Raw genomic sequence first — 26,529 nt, forward strand, 5'->3', positions numbered from 1 at the left:
TACATAACATTGTAAAACATTGCGTAAAATTATATAAAATTATATTACGTAATACTACAATTGAATTTTAATTGAATTATGTCACAATTCTGCATATGATCTTAATTTGACGCGACTATAATTAATTTACGATTAGTGATTAATATTAATATACAAATATGAATTTTATCAATTGGCTGTATTGAGAACTGAAATCGAAAATTGGTTACGTAATTTCGTCCAACAAATTCCTTGTGGTCTGAAAAAGCTTTGTACATCTACAATAAAATACATGCATGAAAAAGGAAAAGGAGAAAAAAAATGAAAATAAAGAAAGTAATATAAAATATTAACTGGAAAGGTGGAGGGGAGGTGGTGGATTTTTAAAGAAATGGTCCGAAGGAACAGAATCAGTATTCAAAGGTGTTACCCGTGCGGCGTCCTGAAAGAAAGTGAATTAGCGCGTCTTTCTAAACAAAGAGAGTCGCTAGAATTCCCGCGTTTATTTTCATTGGTCAAATGATGACACCAACATTACATGACCAAATAGAGCACTCCCCTTTTCTTGATAATACACATTTAAAAGTGCGATAACTCGTAGTGCGAAAAATTGTAAAATCAATATATATATAAAGCATTTTAAGTAAACTTAAAATTCCTTTAATATCGTTAAAATCGGAATTCTTTGTGTTTGCAGCTACATGAATAAACCCATGTGTGCATTACAACAAGGCGCAAATCTTGTGTTTTGGATAACGGTAGACCGCTCGCTTATAAGTCCAGCCGCACCTATTTCCTCGGTCGCGGGCAAGGAATCGGATACGTATAATTGTTTACATTCATGCAGCTCGAAATCCAGCTAGATTTTAAATGCGACTCAAATGCATTGCATAGAAGCAATTCTTTTATCCATAATGTGTTTCCCTAGAATAGAATTAAACTGTTTGAACACTTTCCGCATGTTACCTGGTACACATTCTATGGTAGTATGTTAGAGTATAATCTTTTTTTATTTACTATTAAAATCATTAAAATTGAAATTTTTGTGTTTGAAGCTACATCAATTAACCCAAGGGCCCTGGAAGTTATTGTAAATATATTGCATGTGCATGTATAAAAAAGTAAGGGTAGGACACTCTTTTTGGGGCGAAATCGGGTTTGACGAAGTCTGGGCGTTCCTCAAACGAAATTTCGCGATAAATCGTTCAAGTATACTTTACTTACGACATATGTATACATTCGTTCCGCTCCAATGCTGTTCCGTCGAAGAAAAAGGTGTTTATATACATCCAAGTGCCTAAGAATTTCGCTAGACTGGTTTACATCCGGTTTAATCGCAGTGAATCAAAAGGTAAATCGAAACATAAGTTCTGATTGGTCAATAATAAAATAAATTCTTATCAATATTTGTCAATCTTCATTATTCTCGCATTTCATTGTTGAAAGGCCAAACTACCCAGTATCTATACGCAAAACTACTTTCAAACATTTGATTCATACTCACCATAAATTGTTATCAGTTTCGCCACCTTATTGACGAGCAGAATTTTTTTTATTATTGACCAATCAGAACTTATCTTTCGATTCACTGCGATTAAACCGGATGTAAACCAGTCTAGCGAAATTCTTAGGTACTTGGATGTATATAAACACCTTTTTCTTCGACGGAACAGCATTGGAGCGGAACGAATGTATACATATGTCGTAAGTAAAGTATACTTGAACGATTTATCGCGAAATTTCGTTTGAGGAACGCCCAGACTTCGTCAAACCCGATTTCGCCCCAAAAAGAGTGTCCTACCCTTACTTTTTTATACATGCACATGCAATATATTTACAATAACTTCCAGGGCCCGTGAATTAACCCATGTGTGCATTACGGCAAGACATTGTGTATTAGAAAACGCCAGACCGCTCGCTAGTCCAGCCGCAACCTATTTCCTCGGCCGCGGGCAAGGGTGTTAACATACACAGCTCCGAATCCAGTTAGATTTTAAATGCGACTAAAAGCATTGCAAAGAATTAGTTCTTTTATCCATAATGTGTTTCAGTAGAAAATAACTAAAATGTTTAAACACTTTTCGTATGTAAACTGGTACCCTTTATGTCAGTTATACGCACAAACACCCCGTTTATTTGCCAAATTAAGCACAAATACATGGTAATAAGTCGAGCTTTTTAAACTCATACTACGCAATACCCGAACAAAATATTATTGTCACGACATTGATAAGATCATAATGAACAACTTTTGCAGCGACAGCCATATCGAAATCTTAACCGCTTTTGAGTTATAAAGCGATAACTTTCAAGAACTCTAGGTCCCTAATTTGAGGGACCAGCTCCATTTTCTGGATGTCAAATGAAAGATCTTTTAAACATAAATCTTTTGTGTTCTACATGTCTTAACAAAATATTTCCGGGTAAAAAGATAAACTAAGAAAACCATGCAAAATCTCTACGCTTTTTTATCTCATTTTTGTTTCTGTAGAAGATCTTATGAAGAATACATTATGCTAATGCGCAACATGTTTGTATCTTAAGGGAGCGGTAGTTCATGATTGGTTACCAGAATGACTGTCATTCATTCTTCTTGACTGTTGAGTGAACTACATGATGAAAATCTATCAAGCGGTACATTTTCTTTTTAAGTACTGTTATTGAATTAAAACTAATCTATGCAAATCTATTTACTACATGTAATATAATATACATCTTACTAAATGTTTTGTTATTTACCTTTATTAGAGTCAACTGTAATGACAAAGGCAATGACCGTTGCTCACTTCCCTGATATTCTTGTCCTACAAATATGCAAACTAAAAGAGGTATTGTAGTAAATGAAGCCAGATAATTTTCAGAAAGTCAATGTCTTTGTAGTAGATGTTCACATTATCTTTTTTATTTAACTTGAGCTAAATAATAGTGATTTATTCTGATCACTTTTTGTCCTGCGTACGTCTGTCTGTCCGTCTCTCTATTTGTAAACTTCGTACATTTTCAACTTCTTCTCTCAAACCATTGGGTTGATTTCAACCAAACTTGGTACGAAACATCCCTAGGTGAAGGAAATTCAGGTTTTTAAAATGAAGGACCGCGCCATTTTTCAAATGGAGATCAATAAAAAAATGATTATAAGATTTGTTTGTTTCATTTAAAATCTTTCTCTCAAAATTCAATTGGCCAGAAAATCTGAAACTTGTATGGAAGGTAAGATATATTCAAGATAAAAAAAAAGTGTTATAATTTATGGTATTACATTTCCGTATATGCAAGTATTTCACATACAATTAATTCTTCAGAAAAATAATACAGAAAACGCAGATACAATGATTGACATAAATTATAAATCATAAATAAAGTAACCTTAAAAAATTTAAAAATATTCTATGAGACCACACATGTAAAAGGTTTTTATTGGAGTATTTCAAGTTAAATGTCAACGAAACAAAAACCATTATTTGTAAAGATAATAATGCAATTCAAATAATTTGAAAGAAAACCTCAAACTTTTGGATGTAGAATATGGCGAATTGTATTTTAGATTTAGATAGGTGTGCGTCTGATGGTATGAAATTATTTGTGGGCTCAAAATTAAAGGTTAATCCATGCAAAACTATATACCCTTAGGCGTCAAATCAGTATCAAACGTCTTGGTTGACCTTCCACATTATTATGCATGCAACAGTGTGTTAAAAAACATAAAAAACCCTTTAAACATCCATTTACTTTCTTCTACAGAAAAAACGCAACAATGCCAAAAGACATTCTGAATGTAAACAATCGGGTAAGAAATGGGTTTTATTAGCCAAAATGTGCAATGCAACAGAAAGTTTTTTTAGTGAGTCAAAACTACAGACTGCAAGGCTTAACTGTGTGCACCGTAACAAAACAATATCCAAATGGACTTTTCGTAATAAAAAAGGATATCCCTAACCGATTTCTATAGACATAGATGTTGCTGCTTTATTCTAACACATGAAACGTACACGGATGTGTAATTTACGGTCTAATGTGGGCCTTCAAAATTATCAGGAGCGTTGTGAAATGAAGCAATTGACAAAGTTTTATAATTACGGTCATTGTTGAACAGCATGATGAAAAACTCATTCGGTCTAAGAACATTAACTCTTCTAATTATTCGTAAGGACTTTTTCTAAGGGAAGGGTGTCTAATAAACACATTAAAAAAGAAAAAATCTGTAAACAATTTTCTTCTCAAAAACTTAAAGCCAGAAATGCTGAAACTTTTGTGGAAGCATACTCAGGTACATTAAGATTAGGTTCAAGTTCGTTCAATTCAAAATCCCTTGGAGGTTGGGCTCGGTCGTAATCGGGTATTGATTTTAATTACAATAATTAATTAATTACAATAGATAGAAGAAAGCGTTAAAAATAATTCTGTAAAAAATGAAATAACAAAATTGGTTTGATGTTTACTGAGAATAATTTGGAAAACAATTTAAAAATCTTTTAAAAACTTGATTTAAAATACTAAAGTGACCAGAATTTTGTATCTAATACCAAAACGCTTTATTTTATCAGAGTTATGATATTCTTGCTCGGCTGAGCAATGTATCTCCTTGGTCCTTGCTTATTACTTAATGTAAGGATGTCACAAGACAATTCAAGGACTTTCGGTTTTTATTTTTAGGGTCTTCCGTTTCAAACGGAAGACCCTCTTGTTATTCTATTGTTTCTTTTTAGGGTCTTCCGTTTCCAACGGAAGACCCTCTTGTTATTCTTCGGTTTCTTTTTATTATTTTTTTTTTCTTTTTCTTTTTTTTCTGACTCCTTTTCGGCTTCATAACTCAAAAAGTTTTCAACTTATTTAAAGGAAACTTTCAGGGATTATGTGCAATTATAATGCCTCAAAGATGTTAAAGTTTCCATAACAACGTCACTTCCGTTTTGACGTTACGTCATTTTTAAACTTTACAAAAAGTCATTTTGTCCGCGACATTTCTCAAAAACGCTTTAAGATAGAGTTTTGAAATTTTCTGTGGTTATGAATTTGGCAATTTACATGTGCAATAAGGCTGGAAATAAAAATCCGTCACTTCCGGTCGAAACCGGAAGTGAAACAAATTTTTCGAAAAAATGAATTTTCTGATCAATTAAAAAATGAATATGTGTTTTATAGAACTTATCAAGCTGAATCTAACACTGAAATCCGTTTAATAATCGGACAATGCATTAAAGAGTTATCGGGGTTTAAAAATTGATTTTTCCGGAAATTTTGATTCCGCATCCTTGGTTTAAAAAATAGCGTAATGTTCAGAGTAAAGTTAACTCGTACCAAAAATAATCGTTAAGTCGTACTTGAACACATTCGGATTTTTTTGTCAAGTCGTTCTTGAAATCAGAAAGGTTTTTGTTAAGTCGTACTAAAAATCATTCGGATTTTGTTAAGTCGTACCAGGAATAATTCGATTTTTTCATCTTTTTATTTTAGTTACTCTTGTTATTGGTTTAAGAGCTTTGCTTCTTACAGGAACTTCCAGCTTTACTTCCGACATTAACGGAAGACCCACTCGTTGCTTTGCAACGAGCTTTGCTCTAGTTATTAGGGTCTTCCGTTTTCCAACGGAAGACCCTTTTGTTTTTCTTCGGTTTCTTTTTATTATTATTATACTTTTTCTTTTTTTTCTGACTCCTTTTTTGCTTCATAACTCAAAAAGTTTTCAAGCGATTTCAATGAAACTTCCAGAGATTTTAGCAAGTAATTGTCCCTCAAAGATGTTAAAGATTTGAAGACAACGTCACTTCCGTTTTGACGTTACGTCATTTTTAAAAATTTTAAAAAGTCATTTTGTCCGGGATTTTTCTCAAAAACGCTTTAAGATAGAGGCTTGAAATTTTCAATGGTTATTATTTGGTCGATTTACCTCTGTAATGAAGCTATATAATAAAAATCCGTCACTTCCGGTCGAAACTGGAAGCGAATCAAATTTTTCGAAAAATTGAATTTTTTGATCAAACAAAAAACGTATACGTATTTTGTAGAGCTTTTTAAGCTGAATCTAATGCTGAAAATCGTTTAAAATTCGGAGCATGCATTACAGAGATATCGGGGTTTAAAAACTGATTTTTCCGGAAATTTTGATGCCGCGTTCTTGGTTTCAAAAATAGTGCAAAATTCACACTGAAAGTAACTTCTACTGTAACAATTCGTACTGATCATAAAACTTTATTAAAAACATAAAATTATATGCATATTGTATAGTTTGCAAAGCTAAATACAAAACTGAAATTCGATTTAAAATCGGATACTGCATTGCAGAGATATCGGGGTTTAAATATTGATTTTTCCGGAAATGTTGATTCCTCGTTATTGGTTTAAAAAATAGTGCAAAATTCACACATAAAGTAACTCCTGCTGAAAAGGTTTCGTACAGGTCATAAAACCGAACTCCTTTTTTATATAATTAATCAGAGTGTTTATTGAAACAATTTCGTTAATTCGATCGATAATTAGGTTGTTAGTTTTTATTAGTCTTATTTGTTTTAATCGAAATAATTATCGTACGATTCACTATGTCAACTCGCCATGTTTTGACTGCGAACAACAGCTGATAGCGGTGTGTCAGAAGAATGGCCTGCAAGACGGCGATAGTGGAAATTTCAGCTCAACTAACGTATGACAGATTATAAAGGTATATTTCAATACAGAATATGTCGTATTGACTTTTTCTTTTCAAAGTGTTTGTGCACTTTTCAATCTAATCCGACATTCCTCTGACTCTAAACTCCGCTTTTGACGTGCGTAACAATATAAAAGCGGGCATTTGAGTCAGAGAAATCTCGGGATATTATCTGTTCAATGTATTTTCATGTGTATGTTTTGCACACTACTCTTTTGAATTTCTATTTATTATTATGTATATGTATGTCTTAATTTGTATTGAACAACACACCACACACTGTAAAACAGTGCAATTAAAAGGGGTGGGGGTCCAAAGGCACACAAGAGTAGAATGTTGTAATTATATATAGAGTGCATGTTTGCATGATGATAACTTTACCCTAAATATTTGAATATAGCAGATCTTTACCATATCACCTCCACTTAATTAATGAATTAAAGAACTCAGACAGGCTTGTGCTTAATTAAATAACTTTATTTGACATGGTAAATATTCAGTCTAATTAAAATTAGAACTTTTGTCTGGCTCGCCGTTATATATGATTATCGCCTGTGAAAGAGCATGTAAAACAGAGTGCAAGTTGAAAAGAACTTCAGATTTTAAGTTAATGTTCCCTGATATCTATAAAACATTCTTCTCAAGATTTGATTATTTCACAGAACATTGTAAATTCTTTGAGATTAGTTTATCTTTTATATATATTGAATTTTATTGATTCATTTTAGGTAAACTCTACATGCAGAACACATCTACATTGTAAACAATTTTTACAGTAAGACAAATGTATGTAATAATTTTTACTACATGTGCCTCAGATCTCTCTCTCTCTCTCTCTCTCTCTCTCTCTCTCTCTCTCTCTCTCTCATGCTTTTAATCTTGGCTAAGCATCACAGAGCAACATCATTTTGTGCATATCTCTATCTAGGAAAAGAAATCAACAATGCTTTAAATTTGAAAATGAGCATGTATTATCGTGCAATCCCTCATTTTTACATTGTGCAACAAAAATCCAAAGCTTTGTAAAAAAATTTATGAAATTTTATACATACTAAACATGATATTGTTTTTAAAACCTGTCATTAATAAGAAAAGAGAAAAAAATCCTCGCTAAATTTATTTGCAAAAAAAAAAACCAGTAGAATTCATTTTAAAAAAATGGTATAGCAGAAAATTATACTTTGAGGCTGTTCGGATGAAATACTGTAAGTCGTTTTAATTCCACCGTGTTAAAATTTCATGATTTTGACTAAAGTATCGATCAATTGCGATGGTTTTAATTTCACGCTGCTTAAAAATTCAATTGATCAGAATAGAAGCATTTAAATTTCATAATATTTGGTTAAAGTGTTCAAACTAATGCTTCTTAGGAAAATCAAAAAATAGGGGGAGGGTATACATGTAAGGGTATTTATAAGTGATGTGATGCTTTTGTCATGATAATATCCTGTATATGTATGTAGTTTTGAATAAGGTTTCTTATTTAGGGAGGTTGAACAACAGTTGACCTCTAAAAGATTAGGTAAAGATGCTTTATTTATGGAGAGCCCTATAAATCTGTGTTAAATAGAAGAAAGTGGAAATGCTGGGTTCACTTAAATGGCCATATTTTTCTTAATCCTTAATGGAATTGGCAAAATGAGGTATACTTTTTCTCAGAATTGCATAAGCTTTGTAAGTTTAAGACAAGATTACTTTTCAGAGAATGTTAGTGTAAGTTTCAAGACTACATGGTATTTTCAGATTTCTCATTTAACTGTAATTTTGAGTGGATTTTGTACCAAAAGTAGTCTATTTTGGGAAAATGGATGATTTTGTTGGTTATATTAGTCATTACATGATTTATTAGCTATAATATACAAGGGAAGTAAATCCCTTTTAAATGTGTAGAATGACCACCACTAGAGTAAATTGGCTTAGAAAGTAGGTATTTCCTATCCTGATGACAATTAATAGGCTTAAGTTAACTACCGAGATAAGAATTAATACTGCACAGTAAAAGAGTTTTGATCAATTGAATTATTTAAATTATAAATTTGCAGCAATTTTGCTGTCTGATTTCATGAAATAACATTAAGCAACCTGACTTATATAACTCAATTTTTTTAAAACAGCATATTTTTCTTTCAAATAAAATTCACATGTAGACAAATGCAGTTATCAAAGTATACAATATGTCAAAAAACTCAAGTTTTTGCTCCTTCCTATCCAAAAGTGATATTTTAGATATATTAACAGAATTCAAAAAGCTACCCCCTCTTTCCAATTGTCTCCATTACCATTACATGTTGGATATGTAAATGTACATTTGACCTTGAAAAAACATCTGCTATAATAATTACGCTCGAAATGACCAAGAAACAACAAATGTTTACCCTTTTATTGTATATATGCATCAAAAATGTAGGAAAACATGTAAAATTTGAACATTTATCATGGAATTCTCATCCGTCCCCAGGTACCTGGTTGTGTTTGAACTTCATTTTAATTAAGAGCAGACATCACACTTGTAGGTCTTACTATTTTAGCAAAGTTAAAAGGAGACTAGAAACCAGAATAAATAAGATAATCACTAAAAATGATTATAAGCTTACTGTTTCATGAAAACAAGAAATCACATGTATGGCTGCATGTCTTTTTGTGAAAAAAAATGTTACATTTCATCCATTTATCAAGAAAAGATCAATTTTCAATATCAGTGATGGTTGTTTTTAAATATGTGTAGAAATGACTCAAGGGAATTGCCACAAGTTTCATAATATTACCGTAGGTTAAAGTGTTCAAACTTATGCTTCTTAGGAAAATCAAAAAATAGGGGGAGGGTATACATGTAAGGGTATTTCTAAGTGATGTGATGCTTTTGTCATGATAATATCATGTATATGTATGTAGTTTTGAATAAGGTTTCTTATTTAGGGAGGTTGAACAACAGTTGACCACTATAAGATTAGGTAAAGATGCTTTATTTATGGAGAGCCCTATGAATCTGTGTTAAATAGAAGAAAGTGGAAATGCTGGGTTCACTTAAATGGCCATATTTTTCTTAATCCTTAATGGAATTGGCAAAATGAGGTATACTTTTTCTCAGAATAGCATAAGCTTTGTAAGTTTAGGACAAGATGACTTTTCAGAGAATGTTAGTGTAAGTTAAAGGCAGCAAGGGACAGTTTACTGATAAAGTACCCGTCAATATTTTTGTAAAATTGAGAGTTGGTGTACTTGAAGGCTTATGAGTGTTGCTAAAATTCATGAAATGATTTTTAATGATTATCATTAGTTAGAGGGATGTCTCTTGTTGAAATTGATATTCAATATGTAGGCCCCATATGTTAGGTACATGAGATTCAGAAGTAAAATGCGAAACCTGCGGCTATGACTGTTGTGTTGACTTTAGACAGTGAAAATGCAAGTTACAGACGGGAGGGTAAATAACACGAAAAGTAGGTGGACGGGGCATTATAAACTATACACAGGTAAGTTTCTGACATGTGATGGTGCAACATGCACATGGTACGGAAGGTCAACCCTTTGCAGGGAATTGGCTGGGGGAGGTCTAAAAAGCTGAAAAATCATGAAAAATTAGCAAAATATGGAAGGGTCAAAATCTCATAAAAACCAGTATGTAGAAAATTACAGGTTAATTGACTAGTAATTTTCTTCAGAAATTGGTGATTGGCCTTATAAAGAGTGAATTAAAGGTATTTGTGGTAAATGGGAACTGAGGAAATTCTAGTTACAGGGTTCCGAAGACACACGTCCCCAGGCTACAATGAAATGTATCAAAAAAACTGTCCTGTGCCATCTAATGTCACGTATCGGGATATGTCACACTAATTACACTGCATGGTCAGTGTATTTTTTTTTCCCAGAAATACTATGCATATGTTAATGTAAACACAGCTATTATTAGTACCGGTACATGTATTAACACAGCTTATTAATTTTTTTAATTTCAGCTTTTGGTGGCCACATGGTTTTTTCCTCTTGATTCTTTTCAGCTCTTGAGGTTAACCTGTCACCTCTACCCACATGCATATTCCTTAATTTGTTCTACAGACTATTTACCAGTAATTCAAATTAAATCGGATAATTCATGAACAGTTACTGTAATGGAACTTTAAGAAAACATCATGCCTTGTTGTGGTTTGTGTTTGATAAGAAATTATAACAAACAAAATTATGGCTGTTTAAAGTAATTTACAATTGTTAGCTGTGAAAAATTGTTTTTCAATAAAAGTATGCAATTATGTTTCCTTTATTTTGTTTTTAGCTCACCTGAGCCAAAGGCTCAAGTGAGCTTTTCTGATCACAATTTGTTGTTGTCGTTGTTGTAAACTTTTCATATTTTCATCTTCTCAAGAACCACTGAGCAGATTTCAACCAAATTTGGCACTAAGCACCACCACTAGGTGAAGGGGATTCAAGATTGTTTAAATGAAGTGCCACGCCCTCTTTAAAGGGGAGGTAATTGAGAATTATTGAAAATTTGTTGGTATTTTTCAAAAATCTTCTTCTCAAAAACTATTCGGCCTGAAAAGCTGAAACTTGTGTGGAGGCATCCTCAGGTAGTGTAGATTCAAGTTTGATCAAATCATGGTCCCCGTGGGTAGGAAAGGCCACAAGAGGGGGATCAAGTTTTACATAGGAATATATAGAGAAAATCTTTGAAAAACTATTCAGCCTGAAAAGCTCAAATTAAAGTGGAAGCATCCTCAGGTAGTGTAGATTCAAGTTTGTTCAAATCATAGTCCCAGGTGGTATGGTGGGGTCACAATGGGGGGGAATGGATTTTTACATATTAAGAATATATAGAGAAAATCTTTAAAAATCTTTTTCTCAGAAACTAATCAGCCAGGAAAGCTGAAACTTACATGTATGTGGAAGCATCCTCAGGTACATGTAGTGTTAGATACAAAGTTGTGAAAATCATGACCCCGGGGATAGGTTTGGGCCACAATGGGTGGGGGGGGGGGGGGGGGGGGTCAAAGGTTAACATAGGAATATATAGAGTAAATATTTAAAAATCTTCTTCTCCGAAACTAATCAGCCAGATGATGCTTTATAATTGTTAAGACTTTGGCCCCAGGACAGTTCTTTGGCCTCACAAGAAGGTTCAGAGTATATGAATATAATGTAATAATACATATATAAACTATTGTTAAGGATCTTTTTGAGAACTGCAATACTCAACATGCGATATGACTATAAAATCAATATAAAATCATCCTTTTAGAAAAGGAACTTATGATTATAAACATAAAAATATTTAGGGGGGAAAATGGATTTTATTTATACAGGATCTACATGTACTATTGTACATTGTCCAGGTAGTTTGCATTGTGACCCCATTAAGCTGATTTTATCATACCTATTGTTCCTCAGGTGAGAGATGTGGCCCATTTGCCTCTTGTTTTAGTTTTTCATTGTTTTTCAATATTAAAAATTAAACATATGTAACCTACGGTAATTTTCATGATGAGTACAAAACTAAAATCCGTTTTTAAATCGGACGATGCATAACAGATATCGGGGTTTAAAAATTGATTTTTCAGAAATTTTGATTCTGCGTTTTTGGTTTCAAAAATAGCGTAAAATTCAAACTCGTACCAGGTTTAAGAGCTCTGCTTCTTACAGGAACTTTAAGCTTTACTTCCGACATCAACGGAAGACCCACTCGTTGCTTTGCAACGAGCTTTGCTCTAGTTATTATTATTATTCTTTTTCTTTTCTTCTGACTCCTTTTTTGCCTCATAACTCAAAAGATTTTAAACCGATTTTGATGAAATTTTCAGAGATTTTTGCAAGTTGGCGTCCCTCAAAAATGTAAAAGTTTTAAAGAGAACGTCACCTCCGTTTTGACGTGACGTCATTTTTAAAAATTTCAAAAAGTCATTTTGTCCCGGACTTTTCTCAAAAACGCTTTAAGATAGAGGCTTGAAATTTTGAATGGTTATGATTTGATCGATTTACCTCTGTAATAAGACTGGAAATGAAAATCTATCACTTCCGGTCGAAACCGGAAGTAAAACAAATTTTTCGAAAAAATGAATTTTCTGATTTAATCAAAAATGTATATGTGTTTTGTAGAGCTTATTAAGCTGAATCTAACACTGAAAGCCGTTTTAAAATCGGACGATGCATTACAGAGATATCGGGGTTTAAAAATTGATTTTTCCGGAAATTTTTATTCCGCGTCCTTGGTTTAAAAAATAGCGTAATGTTCAAAATAATATTAACTCGTACCAAAAATAATTGTTAAGTCTTACTTGGACACATTCGGATTTTTTTTGTTAAGTCGTTCTTGAAATCGGAAAGGTGTTTGTTAAGTCGTACTTAAAATCATTCGGATTTTGTTAAGTCGTACCAGGAATAATTCGATTTTTTCATCTTTTTATTTTAGTTACTCTTGTTAATGGTTTAAGAGCTCTTCTTCTTACAGGAACTTCCAGCTTTACTTCCGACATTAACGGAAGACCCACTCGTTGCTTTGCAACGAGCTTTGCTCTAGTTGTTTTTATTATTTTAATATTCCACATGGTATCATTTTTGAAGTCGTTGTATTATTCCAACATCCAAATTTAATATTTTTTCACGTTGCTTTGATTGAAGTTATCATAGTTACATGTATGACTATCTTTGTTCTTCAAGGCTACTTACGAAAGAGATTACAAGCCATTCCAAAAGAAAATAGATCGTGTGCAATTTTGGAAGGACTTCAGTGGCTTAAAGGAATATAACCAAAAACTGGTAGGATTTCTTAAACGATGTTACAAAATGATAAAATATGCTCTATATAATTCATTTCGGTTGAGCTCAGTTAATTAGAATAATTTTTTTTTCTTTTGTGGAAACCAATAAGAGCTTGAGGTTTTGTCAGTAAGTCGATATGTATTCATTATGGCGTTAAAAATTGGCACAGGAAAGTTTAAAGTGTATGATTGTGGTTAAAAAAGGTTCTTATTGAGTATACCAGTTTAATGGTTTTCAGATATGGTTGATGTTGAAGAAAGCAGAATATTAATGTTGAATATTGCCGATTGTGTGGGAGTAACTTTCTGTAATGCAAGAACGTAAATGCTGTAATGCAAGAACGCAAATGCAAAAAAAAAAAATAATAATAATCTTTTTGTTTTTGGTGTTTATTGTTCTTGTTAAGTGCAAGTTCAAAAGAATTTACTTTTACTATATTTTTTCACACTGTATAGACGAATCTAAAGCAGAATTTGAAACACTACAGACTAATTAGTGTTGTCGGACATTTGGGCTCTGCAAGCAGTGGTCACTATGTATGCTACGTCAGAAGACAAAACAAATGGTGGCTTTGCGATGATTTGTACGTCATAGAAGAGACGCTTAAAGAGTCAAAAAGGCAAATGCATTTCTTCTTTTTTTACGAAAAGAAAGACAGTCCGGTCTGAGTATTCTTTGTAGTACTGTTTATGTAACACGTGTACGAATATTTTATTTTAGTAATGTAACAATAAACAAAAACGCAGGAAGAGTTTTACCAAATCGGAAAACGAACTGACACTTAATACTTGTAATTTTTTCATGTGAAAAAGTAAGAATATTTTAAATCCATATCAGTCAATGATATCTGATGTTTTATTTGTTTATGTAAGACGTTGAATTTTTTTTTTGGTTATGCTAATGATTTGATTATTTTATCGTTTACAATAAAAACTGTTTAGTCACTCTAACCCTTTTCTCTCTAAATTACCACCAAAATATTATTGCTTCATTACAAGCTAAGTACCATCAAATATGTTGGTCAAAGGTACAGCGTATACAGAATATATACTTCGTATATTGATACATTTTTATGACTTACTGTCACGTGTTATTCAGTAAAAGATTGTTTGATTTGTTTTTATTTATTTTGATAAAATGCATTTAAACATTTGTTATAATAAATGATATCTATTAAATGTTTACATGTTTTAATTTATTTGGCTAGTTAATAAACGCATTTTCCTTACGAAGACCTTATGCTTTCGTTCTCTTCTTATTTCCTTAAAAAAAAAAATCCGGGTAATTCCTCGAAAACCATTTATCCAAATCTCAATTTTGTGCTTATAAAAGATAATATATGTTATATTTTATAAGCACACAATTTATATTTTTGACCTATAAAAAAACATAGAAACATCAACTTTTTCACACATAAGGATATATATTTCTATTCATCGAGAAAATCTTGTTATAACTTTGAAAGCTATTCACAGAAAATCATACAAGGGTGTAGATGGCTCCATATTCTTTTAAATCTAACCCTTTTGTTTTTAGTTCACTTGAGCTTTTTGATGACATATTGTCTGTCGTCTGTCTGTCCGTTTGTTCGTCTGTCTGTCCGTAAACTTTTCATATTTTCAACATCTTCTCGAGAACAGCTGAACCAAATTCAACCAAAATTGGCAAAATGCACTCTTAGGCAAAGGGGACACAAAGTTGTAAAAAATGAGGACCACTATTAATTTAAAGGGGTAAAAATTATTACCTGTAAACATCCTGGTGGTATAGATGCGTGATGATCCCGTCATCAGGTGGATCCTCCTTCCTCGGTTGTTTCGGCGCTGTCCACTACAACCGCCAGAGGTGGGCCGACTGGGGTGATCAGCTCCCAGCCCGGGACCATCCAGCTATCCGCCTGTGAAATGATCTTACATTCACAATTGTCTCTCACTGTCTTCCCCACTGTCCATCTCTTCTTCTTCACAACCATAGCGATGCTATTTCTGCCTCTCTGCTTAGTCGCCCTATGAGCTGTCTTCTCTCCAACCCAATAACTCTGATGACTCTCAGGGCTCGCCACAAGGATTGTCCAACAAAGCCCCGCGTGCCAACCTCCACTGGGAAACACCATACTCTCCACCCTCTCTCCTGACAATCTGCCACAAGCTCCTGATATTTTCCCATTTTCCGCTCATATGCGTCTTCCATTCTCTCCTCCCAAGGAACTGTCAGCTCCACTATAATGACCTGCCTACTTGCCAAAGACCAGATCACTATGTCAGGTCGCTTGTTGGTGGATGCTACTTCCGTTTGGAATTGCATTCTGGTTTTCAGGTCAGCTCGCATTTGCCAGTCTCCTGCCGTGCCAAGAAGTCCTCTACCCTCCCCAGTGCTGCCTATCTTCTCCCTCTCTCCTGCTCTTACAAAGTTGATAAACTTGAGCCGCTCTTTAAAAATCATTCTTCTAAAAAAAACCATCAATCTGGAAGCCTGTAACTTTAGTGAAAGCAACCTCAGGTAATGAAGATTCATATTTGTTCAAATCAAAATCTTGAGGAGAAGGTTGCGGCCACATTGCGGATCTAATTTTACAAAGAAAAGCATTTTAATTATTTACAAAAGCTGAGATTTTATAATATATAAATTTATATATTTTTACTTATATGCAAGGATTTTGACATATTGCTGATTCTTTAAAATTGTTAAAATTTTGGCCCCTAGACGATCCTGGGGCCTAACAAGGGGTTCGGGGTTGGATGTACAATGTAGTTTATATCCTAAATATAAACTATTGTTTAGGATTTTTTTTTGGAGAACTTCAATGCTCAACATATGATATGACTATTAAATCATCCTGTAGGAAAAGGGGCTTATGATAAGAAACATTAGAATATCCAGGGGAAAAGTAGATTGGTATTTATACAGCATCAACATGTTTCATACGACATTGTCCGGATATCAATAATAGTTTGTGATATGACTTCATTAAGAGGAATTTATTATACCTATTGTTCCTCAGGTGAGTGATGTTGCCCATGGGCCTCTATTTCTAATGTTACAGAGGCAAAAATGGTCTTTTAAAGTTATAAAGCAAATCATTACAATTTTGGTAATTCGGACCACAATTTTTATATATATATCTGAAAAAGAAGAAATATTTTTTAGAAGTATTGAAAACAAGATGAACAGAATAACGTTCTTCAGTGGGTAACATTATTATATTTTTTATTATTAAACGACCTTATAAGAAGGTGAGAATTGCCTCGAAAACGTTCTTTTAACATTTTTTAAGGGAAATATTGTCGAAATATTTGATGAACACGTGTGTGAATTGCCAGTAGTTTTGTTTTGGTTTTTTTTTTGGTTTTTTTTAATTCTAAAAAAGGTCTGATACCTTATGTAAAGGGTCAGAATGGTCCGTGCTTTTTAATACATTTAGATGATCAACATTCTGAATTTTTTTTAAATTTTAGTTTTGTGAACCTTAAATAATAAAGTCTTATAAAAATGATTATCTATATAATGGATTTGAAAAAGCTATAAAGTCAAATTATTTCTTTATATCTTAAAATGAGGAAAGTTTTATGAAAACGAAATTCTATCAAAAAGAAAAAAAATACAATCTGATTTTAGATTAAGTAACCTTTGGTTTTCTTTAAGATTGTATTCGAAACTCGTTATAAATGTTCCTCAGTGCCCGCAACGAGATCGCATAAAACTGTATAATCTTCAGAAAAAATAAGTTACAACAATGGTTAAAATGAAAGAATGTGTTTAGTTTGTCAGTTGCAAAATGTTATAAAAATGTTTATCCTATTTTTCTTTTTACTTATTGCTCTATCACTCTGTAAGATAAATAAAACGGTAGTTTAATGTATGTTTCATTTATTTTTTTCTTTATATTTAGGGATGAATTGTAATGTTCTTTTTAGACTAAACATGTTTGTATGTTGGATTGAAAGCAAATGTATATTGAGCATAACACAAAGTACACAAAACGTCTTTATTTCATAACACGATACAAAGCAAACTAAAATAAAACGCATTCATAACAAGCATAATGAGCAAGGAGAATAAAAAATAGTAATTGACAAGTTAAATCCATAGATCAATTTTGTTGTTATCAATTATTTACAAAATTTAGCATATCAGCGTTTGTAGAAATACGATGCTGTTATCGAAATAGTGCAAATATAGTTGTCGCTCCTTTGTGGGAATTAATTACTTCCCTTGGATAAATTTAAAACAGGCGCACTCAATTTAAACTCCCTTTTCCGTCTTACCACAAGAGTGCGGTTAGTGCTTTTGTTCAAACCAATTTTTTCCCTCTGAAAATAAGTTTTCAACGTAAATTCACCCATCCTGTATTCTCTCTGTTGTTTTATATTTATTCATTGAAAAAAATGGTACTGCTTGCTCCTAATTTTGTATTGCAAAGCGACAATCTCCATCTTCCCATCTTCAATCCAACCACTTGGCTAAAATAGGCGTATTGGTCAGCTTTTTTATGACATTTTATGACATTAAAACTTCGACCTTGACCTTTGCACCTCTTAGGGTGAATGTCACTTTGTTTTAACATTTTATTTCCTTGAATTATTTGATTTGTTTGAATGATTTGATGTGTTAACTATGACCTTGAGTCCTGCACCTCTTAGGATGGATCAAGGTCACTTATAAATCTGATTTGATAAACTTTGACCTTGAGTCTTGTAGGTTTTACAAACAAGGCCACTTATTTGATATGTTGAAAAGTTTGATGATATATTTTTGAGTAAACTTTAGTCATACAATATGAATGAAACGTCTGGTAAATGCACATCGAAATATTATATAATAAACGACCATTATTCATTGATCTCAACACATCTGACAATGAAAACAAGGTGGTTTATTAGTCAGTCAATTGTATTGGTGCTACAACACATTGTCCATCAAATTCCCCGCAGGTAAGTTTTCCATTTATGGCTGTTTTCAAGCAAGCAAAGCAAAATTCTGTTTTGCAAAAGGTACATAACATAGATTTACAAGCTTGGTCGTGTTGCAGCAACGTTTTGCAATTGGGGCAAAGACGTTTAGACGGTACACCTGACATATGGGAATAATCTAAGGTCACTTTTGGACATTCGACCAACTGTCTTCTAATTTCTACATTGTTAATATAATCGTTGTGCGCGTAACAAACATGGTTATGTGTCCATATTTGCAAACAATGCCAACAAAATTTAAAAGGGTAAAGCTGGGAACTAGAACAAATGTAGCATTTAACATGCGAATCAGTGACTCTTAATCTCTCACAGAATGAGTTACATCCAGGACACAGCTTAATGTCACCTCTTTGTCGATTGTTCAAAAAATTAAGGGACAATTTTCCACTGAAAAAAATGAATTCATCTGAGCTTAATACACAATTTTGTAGGATGTCTACATTATTCCATATTTGACCACAAGTTCCATAGTCCGTTTTCCCTGGACAACGCAAGCAGTAATCGTTCTGTAAAATCTTTTCACGAATCAAACCAAACAAATTATCTGGTGCTATAAGAAAAAACATAAAAGTTGAAATTGTGCACCGAAGAAAAATTTTGAAAATGTATGTGGACAATAAAAGGTAGAACAAACAGTTAAATGTGATAATTACTTATTGCATGCCCACATGTAAGCTCTATCCTCGGATCTGATTCATACTCCCAGACGATGTCAGGTTTTGCAGATGTTCGGAGTCCGTGTACTGGCCTACTCTCTGCTCCGACCATCACATGAAAAGGATCGTGTAGAATATCACTTGTTTGGTCTGGCTCATAGATAAAATAATGTTCTAGATTTACAATATCTATGAGCCAGTACTCTGTTTTTAATATTGATGCTATAGATTTTCGTATATCCTGAATTGTAGATTTCTGTTGATAAAATCACATCATTAAAAGACATTGTATTTGAATGTTTGTTTGAAGATAACTATATTTATGTCTTAAAAGCAGTGTCGTTTATTTATCAGAAAGCGTTCATTATATTCTTTATAACACACTTACCTTTCTAACAGCATATAATCTATCCGACGAAAGAGTCTTGAAAAGTATCATTTCTGGCGATTTTCACTGTGCATATACGTGGATGACAATTTTCGTTTTTCGTCTGATCAATTATTTCGTAGAAAACTAAAATGAAACTGGGTTTTTTGAATATCATTAATCTATTTTTAGAAGTGAGAAATCCTGAACTCCAAATCATCTATAAATAATATTAAATAGGTAGAAATTTTCATTTTCATTTTCATTTTCATTTGTCATTCAGGGAATGTGTTAATGCGTTTGTCCAAGTAAATCGGTGTGTTTGTATCTTGAAACGTCAACAAAATGTCGCTGACCATATTTGTGAAAATGTCAACTAGAAACAAATCTGAAACAATCAACATACAAAAGGTAGGATATATTTAACAATTAATGCATCATGTACAGTATTCTTCGGAGAACATTTTATTGGTAATGATACCAGTATACTTTTTTTTTGTTTACGTAGACGGACGAATTTTTGAGGATTTTTGAGGCTTTAGCCGGAAGAGTCGGAATTGAACTACAGCACATACGCCTTACATTCAGTGGCAAAGAATACAGACACGATCAGCCAGAAGCACATAAACGGGTGGAAGACATTGGCATAAAAGATCGGTCAACTTTGTTTATGGTGTCCCGATTACCTGGAGGAACTGATCATTATTATACCTTATCATAACTTTCAATACCTCAAAAGTGCCATTTTAAAAGGATGACTTGTTTTTTAAAACTAATTAAATTTCGAATAACTGTATCAGTTTGAATTAAGTTTTTCTTCAAGTCGCATTTTGATTATATTTTCTTGCACAAGAAGGGAATTTGCTGACTTAAATTTATGTTGATATAATATAGCCTAGATCGTCAAAAACATTCACGACCTAATTTGAGAAATAAATGAAGATCTACATGTAATTTGAAAAATGGTAACTGTAAGTTGTTCTATGCTGATGAAGACGTAGAATAAATTACTTCGTGTTTTGTTTTTATCATATTTCATTTTTTTCATTGTCTTTGTGTGTGATTAAAGTACTAATCAGCGAATCTCTTTTTTACTGGTAATGCTTCCATCAATGGCAAATGGCTAGAAATGGACATATTAGACCTTATATGATAGAAAACCATTACAAATGGAAGAATTTAAAATGTTTGAATTATAAAATGAAAGAAAAACCGTCTCTCGTCGTTCAAGATATATAATTAAGAATTAATTCGCCTGTTGCTCCTTGACTAGCCTTGCCCTCCCCATTTCCTTACAAAACAGCTAATTTATCTATTAGAAAGTTTTTTCTCTCCAAATAGGCACTAGACAAAGGAAAAGGAAATACCTTTGTATATCTGCCTTATTTTTCAAGATATTGAGCCCCTCTGCAAAACATTCAATAATAACGAAAGTGCATTTTAAAAATGCGATTTTAATTTTAGGCACTTACAATTCAATACCTCCATTCAGTAAAAATATAAACATGTCATACCTACCTCGTCAAAAGTTATTTCCAAAAAACCAGAGTTGGTTCACTTTCGGTTTTGCTTTATTATTTCGCAGAAGAACAATGTCGGTTAGGCCTATATACGCACATACCAAAGACGCATAGGTAAGGTTATTTTTTTTTCTCTTCTTATGACATGTTAATATTATCATCATTGTAATGATTTACTACCTTATGTTTATTACATCAAAGTAACAATTATGATTTCTGGTTAATATATAATGCATTATTTTCGTCTTCAGTATGTTGATCCTTCTTTGGTTTAGCTGTCAATTTTTTTTTAAGATTTCAATACCTGAAAATACGTTGCCATTACTTCATCTTAATATGTTGATAATTATTCTGAACATGAAAACTGATTAAGTGATGGTACTTTGTTGTATATGACGATTATTTCTCTTTAAATGATAATACTACATGTACAGTCGTTTTACCGGTAACGAATCAGAATGCGGTTTCGTCGTGCATGCGACTATTATTATCGGAATTCCAAATGTTTTAATTTTTTGTTTAAATCACACTTCTTTGTCCTTCTAGAACTTCCGAAAATATAAAGGATGCATTACGGAGATAGTAATTTCAACACACCCTCCATTTTCCTAGTTTCGAATTCGTTTTCCAGTATCGAATCAAGTGCACTCTATTACTTCTGGCCGAATATTTTGAGGCGAATTAATTTCAAAAATGTACTAGAGGTACATGTTAATCGACTATAAATGAAGAAAGAAAAATAATTGTGGGAATGTGTCATTTTAACAAATAATATGATCGTTTTTTTTATCATACCGTTTTCCCGTCAAATTGAAACTGTAATTGATGATAAGTAATTGTCATTTGCCTTTGTTTTGTCCGTATATCTATCAATATATCCATCCAAATAATGCCTCTATCGCAGTGAACAGAAACTAGGAAAACTAATCTATTTGAAGTCGTAATTTCATTCATAACTCCATTATTATTTAATATGATGCATTATCTTATTAAATGAATTATAATTACTAATTATCCACCAAATAGTGGTCAATAACAAACTTAGTTTCATAGTTAGGCTTAATTGTTTTCACACTTTCGTTTTTTCTGCCTTGCACTTCCGGCAGCTCATATCTGGGTCACCTTTTTAATTTGTAAACAATTCGGTAAATAATTGTGCAAATGTCAAACAACTTCACACACTGATAGAATATTAATATCTGTATTATACATGTAATTACCTAGCTAGGATTTTTTAAAAGCCTTTACCTTCGTCTTTTACCAATATTTTTTCTAAAAATTATTTGATACTGGCAAATATTCGTTACCGGTAAAACGACTGTATTTATATTTACAAATTTGATTACCTTGCAGGAAAATACCAGACAACTGCATGCATATATATATATATATATATATATATATATATATATATATATATATATATATATATATATATATATATATATATATATATGTGTGTGTGTGTGTGTGTGTGGGGGGGGGGGGGGGGCATAAACCCTACGAAATTAAATATTTATATGAACTTTTCCAAAGATTTTTCTTAATGCCACCAAAAATGGCGGGGAAGGGGAGTTTCCAATATGCATCACAGGATAAAGAATAAACATCAAAATATTTTGAACATGCATCACAAGATTTACATGAAAAGTATTTTTCCCTTGATTATAAAAGAAACATCACAAGGTATTGAACAAATCTCTGATGAATAAAGAATTCACAAACCAAGATCTAGAATATACTTCACAATATATAAAATATAAACCACAGGAGTTTAGAATATACATCATAAGATATTGAACATATCACATACGATAAACGAATGTACTAAACAAAATCGATTATTATACGATATTTGTTAGCACATGTACAAAGTTAATACATATATATAAAAATAAGCATCAAAAGATGAGGATTATGGAATATACATCACAATTTATTGAAATATCTCAGTCTTTTAACGATTGTATAAAAAAAAAATCACAAGATGAGAGAATGGACACCACAGAATGTAAAACACATTTATAATAGGCATTTATTAACCTGATTATGAAAAATATATCACTCGATATTCAATATACAAAATAATACATGTATATTTATTTTTACTGATATAATCAAATGCGTTTGCAAATATTTGCAAGACTCAAATTTTTAATATTTTGATAAAATGATTACACTCCATTGACGTTTTCAATTTCTAGATTGAGGCAACCATGGCTCTCTAATTATAGTTTTTGAGTTGAAAAGACCAATTTGTCTTATCTTAGTTGATAAAAACACGTAGTTTTGCAGTAATGTAGTTAATTGGATACTAGTATATACTATTTGTGATTTCTACATGTGTGCCTGAATAGTTAGATAGATGCATCTTCCATAGTTTATAGGTAATCTCTCTCAATATGCAAACATCAACGGGTTGTGTAATTTGATTGTCCATTGTTTCAAATACAGGACCCTAATGCAAGAAATAAACTGACTGTTATGCTGTTTGGGGTGGGGGGGGATATCGCCTCGGTCAGAATTACGTTGAGTTCTCCTCCAAATCAACAATAGTCATCACCACTAATGTGCTAGTGCTTATGTATTTCATTAGCTGAATATAACAATGATGCTGGTTTTACAAAATGAATTTTAAAAAAACACGATTAAAGTTAGAATACGTTTAACCATTTATCTTCATAAAGTGCACCATTATGTTACATGAACATAATACACTAAACTCTTCTTTGAAATGCATCTGAAAAAATACAGTTTACATCAGGTAAAAAAAAAGACTATAATTTTTATCAAAACACAATTCACACCTAATGCTCTGTACCTAATTATTATATCTGCAAAACGGCAATTTAGCCTTTTGAGATAAGCTGACCTTGTGTCCTAACATCGTATATTGTAAGACTCGACCAGTGTATCTTTCAGAAATATCAATGCTTCGAAAAAAGATTATTAGTATGCATATACTTGTACCATGCGATATTTGCAATATTTTTGTATAGAACCCATATTAAAGTGTCTTCGTCTGATTTAAATTCGTCGTTTTAATAGTAATACGAGAGTCAAAATAATTTAATTCATAATACATGTGAAATTCAAATAGTCTTTCTTTATTATTTTGAATCTTTCAAACAGAATGAAAATATTTGGTTAGAATCCACCATTTTGCCCATCCCGATGACATAAGACATTGCTAATGACAAGCAACTGCATTCAATGCATGAAAGCTTACATGGACTTAATAAACAATGAATTGTTGCAAGAAAAGAACGGATATGACTTCTAATGAGTAAGAACGAAATCACATTCTCATTTAAAATTTTATGTTTAACCTATTCATCGAATATATGAATACAAAAAAATCTTGTATAAGATAATTGTTACTTTTTCTCGTTTTCTCATTTGTTTTGAATTGCTCATTACAGAATAAGCGGAAATACTTGTAGACAGCATCGCAAACAACAATCTCAAAGATGTAGAGAATTCCAGAAAACAACTCAGCAAAAAACTCCAAGAAAAAACGAATATATTCCATACAATCAGAAAAATAAAGCAGCTGAACACCGGTTTTTAAGAAATAGAACATCTCGTAAGAATCTAATCCTATCAGCCAATAATTGAACAATTGTATAGTGACATTCGATAAAATATATTTTGACATTCGATAAAATATATTTGCATTTTCAGAATATTTTGATATAAGTACGCAATTATCTCGATCGAATCAATTTATTGGCGTATAAAGAAACCCGCATTATTTAACTTTTGAAGCACACGCCAATCTAGTTTTCTCTATCCATTTGTTAAAACGGGTTTTCAAGGGAAAATCCGGTTATTGGTATGATGAAATTGGGAGGGGGGGGGGGGGGTGGGCGGCTGCCAATGCAAAGGGGTACCCCTATTGTTCTGATAAATCCTCCTATACTTTTCAAGATTGGAAGTTGTTGTTTTGGAGATCAATTTTCCATTACGTTAATCAATGTTGAACTTCGTTATTTTTTTTTTTTTACAAAATATTGCATTTAGGGTACCCCAATGTATGGATAACCCCTCCTACAAGATAGGAAATGTTTGCTGCGCAGATCAATTGTACATATATAAGAGATGTGTATATTACTTGGATTTTGAATTTTGATAATTAATGAAAAAAATACCAGCTGATGAACTTAGTCATTTTTTGTCAAAATATTGCATGTAGGGTCCCCCTAGTGTGCGGTTAACTCCTCCTACAGTTTCAAGATACGAAATTGTTGGTTTGCAGATCCATTGTACAGATGGACATATTTTAGAGATGTGTATATTATATGTACCTGGACTTTGAATTTTGTTAAATTATGACAAAATACCACCTGTTATTTTTTGGCCAAAATATTGCATCTAGGGAACCCCATTTCTCTGCATAGATAGTTATCAATTCAGGGTTGGCAAATGGATTATGGATACTGTTCACAAAAAGTAAGACCGTGCTGTTACATTGACAACTTTTCTCTTGCATTTGTTTCACTTGATTGTACCTCTAAAACTCTGGACACTTAGCCGACGTGAAATCATCATCACTTGTTCTGAGATTCTTAACTTCCTTTTACTTCCATGTTCTTTAGTGTTTTATTTTGTAGTATAAGTTGACCTGTAAATTTGATGTTTATTTTCTTCTTTAATAGAACGAGAAAAAATAAAAAGATAATCATAACCGAGGTACAATTGCAATGTAACATGTACATTCCCATATGCTATTCCTTGAAACCGAAATATTCATTTTTTACGACCGCTATGTGTTTGATATCTGAAAAATGAATTTTTATACAGGTTGAAAAGGTTTTGATGGCAAAAATTGCTATTCTGTTTATACTTTGTAGATATTGGTAATCGGGTCTTAAGGTCAAGATCTAGTAAATTAAAGTTGCCTACAGGTTTATGAAATTCAAGATATACATTCTTTAATGATGCTTCATAACAATATCTTTGTTTCATAGGGTGTACCGGGGCTTAAATTTTTGGTAAACGCAATTAAAAAATAATGTTTTAAACAATCATTTTCTATGAAATATGAAGGATAAAAGTAACAAATATCCGAGTTTTGTCCATTTTTGACTAATGAATTATATCTTGAATGCCTACAGTCTCTCTAAAACAACATTAAACAAGCGTCTGGCCTCCTCTTTAAAATGATGTCAAATAGAATATAGCTACCTGGATTACTTTTCCCGTGATTAAATATAGAATGTCAAAATATTGTTTTATTTTCTATGTACATGTAATTCATTTAAAGCCGTAAAAAACGGGAAAAGTTACATCAAATCAATTATGACGTCATAATGGTCCTAGCACCAAAAAGACAGTCTGGAATCATTTATTAGATCTTGACCTTAAATAGTTTCTCTTATAAAAAGCAAAGTAAAAAAAAATATGTTTGTACGATAAACAAATTGATTGTGCACCAAAATGATATCCACGCATAATCTGTTTCTCTTCTTTAGAGTCATTGGATAGATCCCAGGTATGTATACAATTTTTATCGATACAGATAGATTTCCTAATTTTTATTGGATTTTATATCAATTTACATTAAATGATTGTCTGCTGCTTGGTGCTAGACCTTTTGCCATGTCTACTCTTTAGGTGGTAGTGAAATTGTGATATTGTATCT

The 26,529-nt window shown here is 32.3% G+C and overlaps 1 protein-coding gene, 1 long non-coding RNA gene and 1 pseudogene across 3 annotated transcripts; 2 read left to right on the plus strand and 1 right to left on the minus strand.

Annotated features, from left to right (window-relative positions):
* The window catches only part of LOC128185257 (ubiquitin carboxyl-terminal hydrolase 2-like), a 118,986-nt pseudogene that overhangs the window by 84,795 nt on the left and 7,662 nt on the right, over positions 1-26,529 (plus strand).
* LOC128186014 (uncharacterized) lies at positions 6,518-10,871 on the plus strand. Its single transcript, XR_008243877.1, has 2 exons — positions 6,518-6,634; positions 10,579-10,871. It is a non-coding gene; the product is annotated as an uncharacterized LOC128186014 (long non-coding RNA).
* On the minus strand, positions 18,249-20,928 carry LOC128186013 (uncharacterized). 2 transcript variants are annotated; one of them, XM_052855744.1, is made up of 4 exons: positions 20,884-20,928; positions 19,387-19,512; positions 18,996-19,254; positions 18,249-18,892 (listed from the first exon to the last, which is right to left on the minus strand). In XM_052855744.1, exons 2-4 carry the CDS (start codon positions 19,435-19,437, stop codon positions 18,249-18,251), a joined length of 954 nt encoding a protein of 317 aa, XP_052711704.1. In that variant the 5' UTR covers positions 19,438-19,512; positions 20,884-20,928. The 2 variants fall into 2 exon arrangements, with proteins under 2 accessions (XP_052711704.1, XP_052711703.1); XM_052855743.1 differs by lacking the exon at positions 20,884-20,928 and having other exon boundaries at positions 19,387-19,605.

Source organism: Crassostrea angulata, chromosome 5, assembly GCF_025612915.1.
Source record: "Crassostrea angulata isolate pt1a10 chromosome 5, ASM2561291v2, whole genome shotgun sequence".
NCBI lineage: Eukaryota > Metazoa > Mollusca > Bivalvia > Ostreida > Ostreidae > Magallana > Magallana angulata.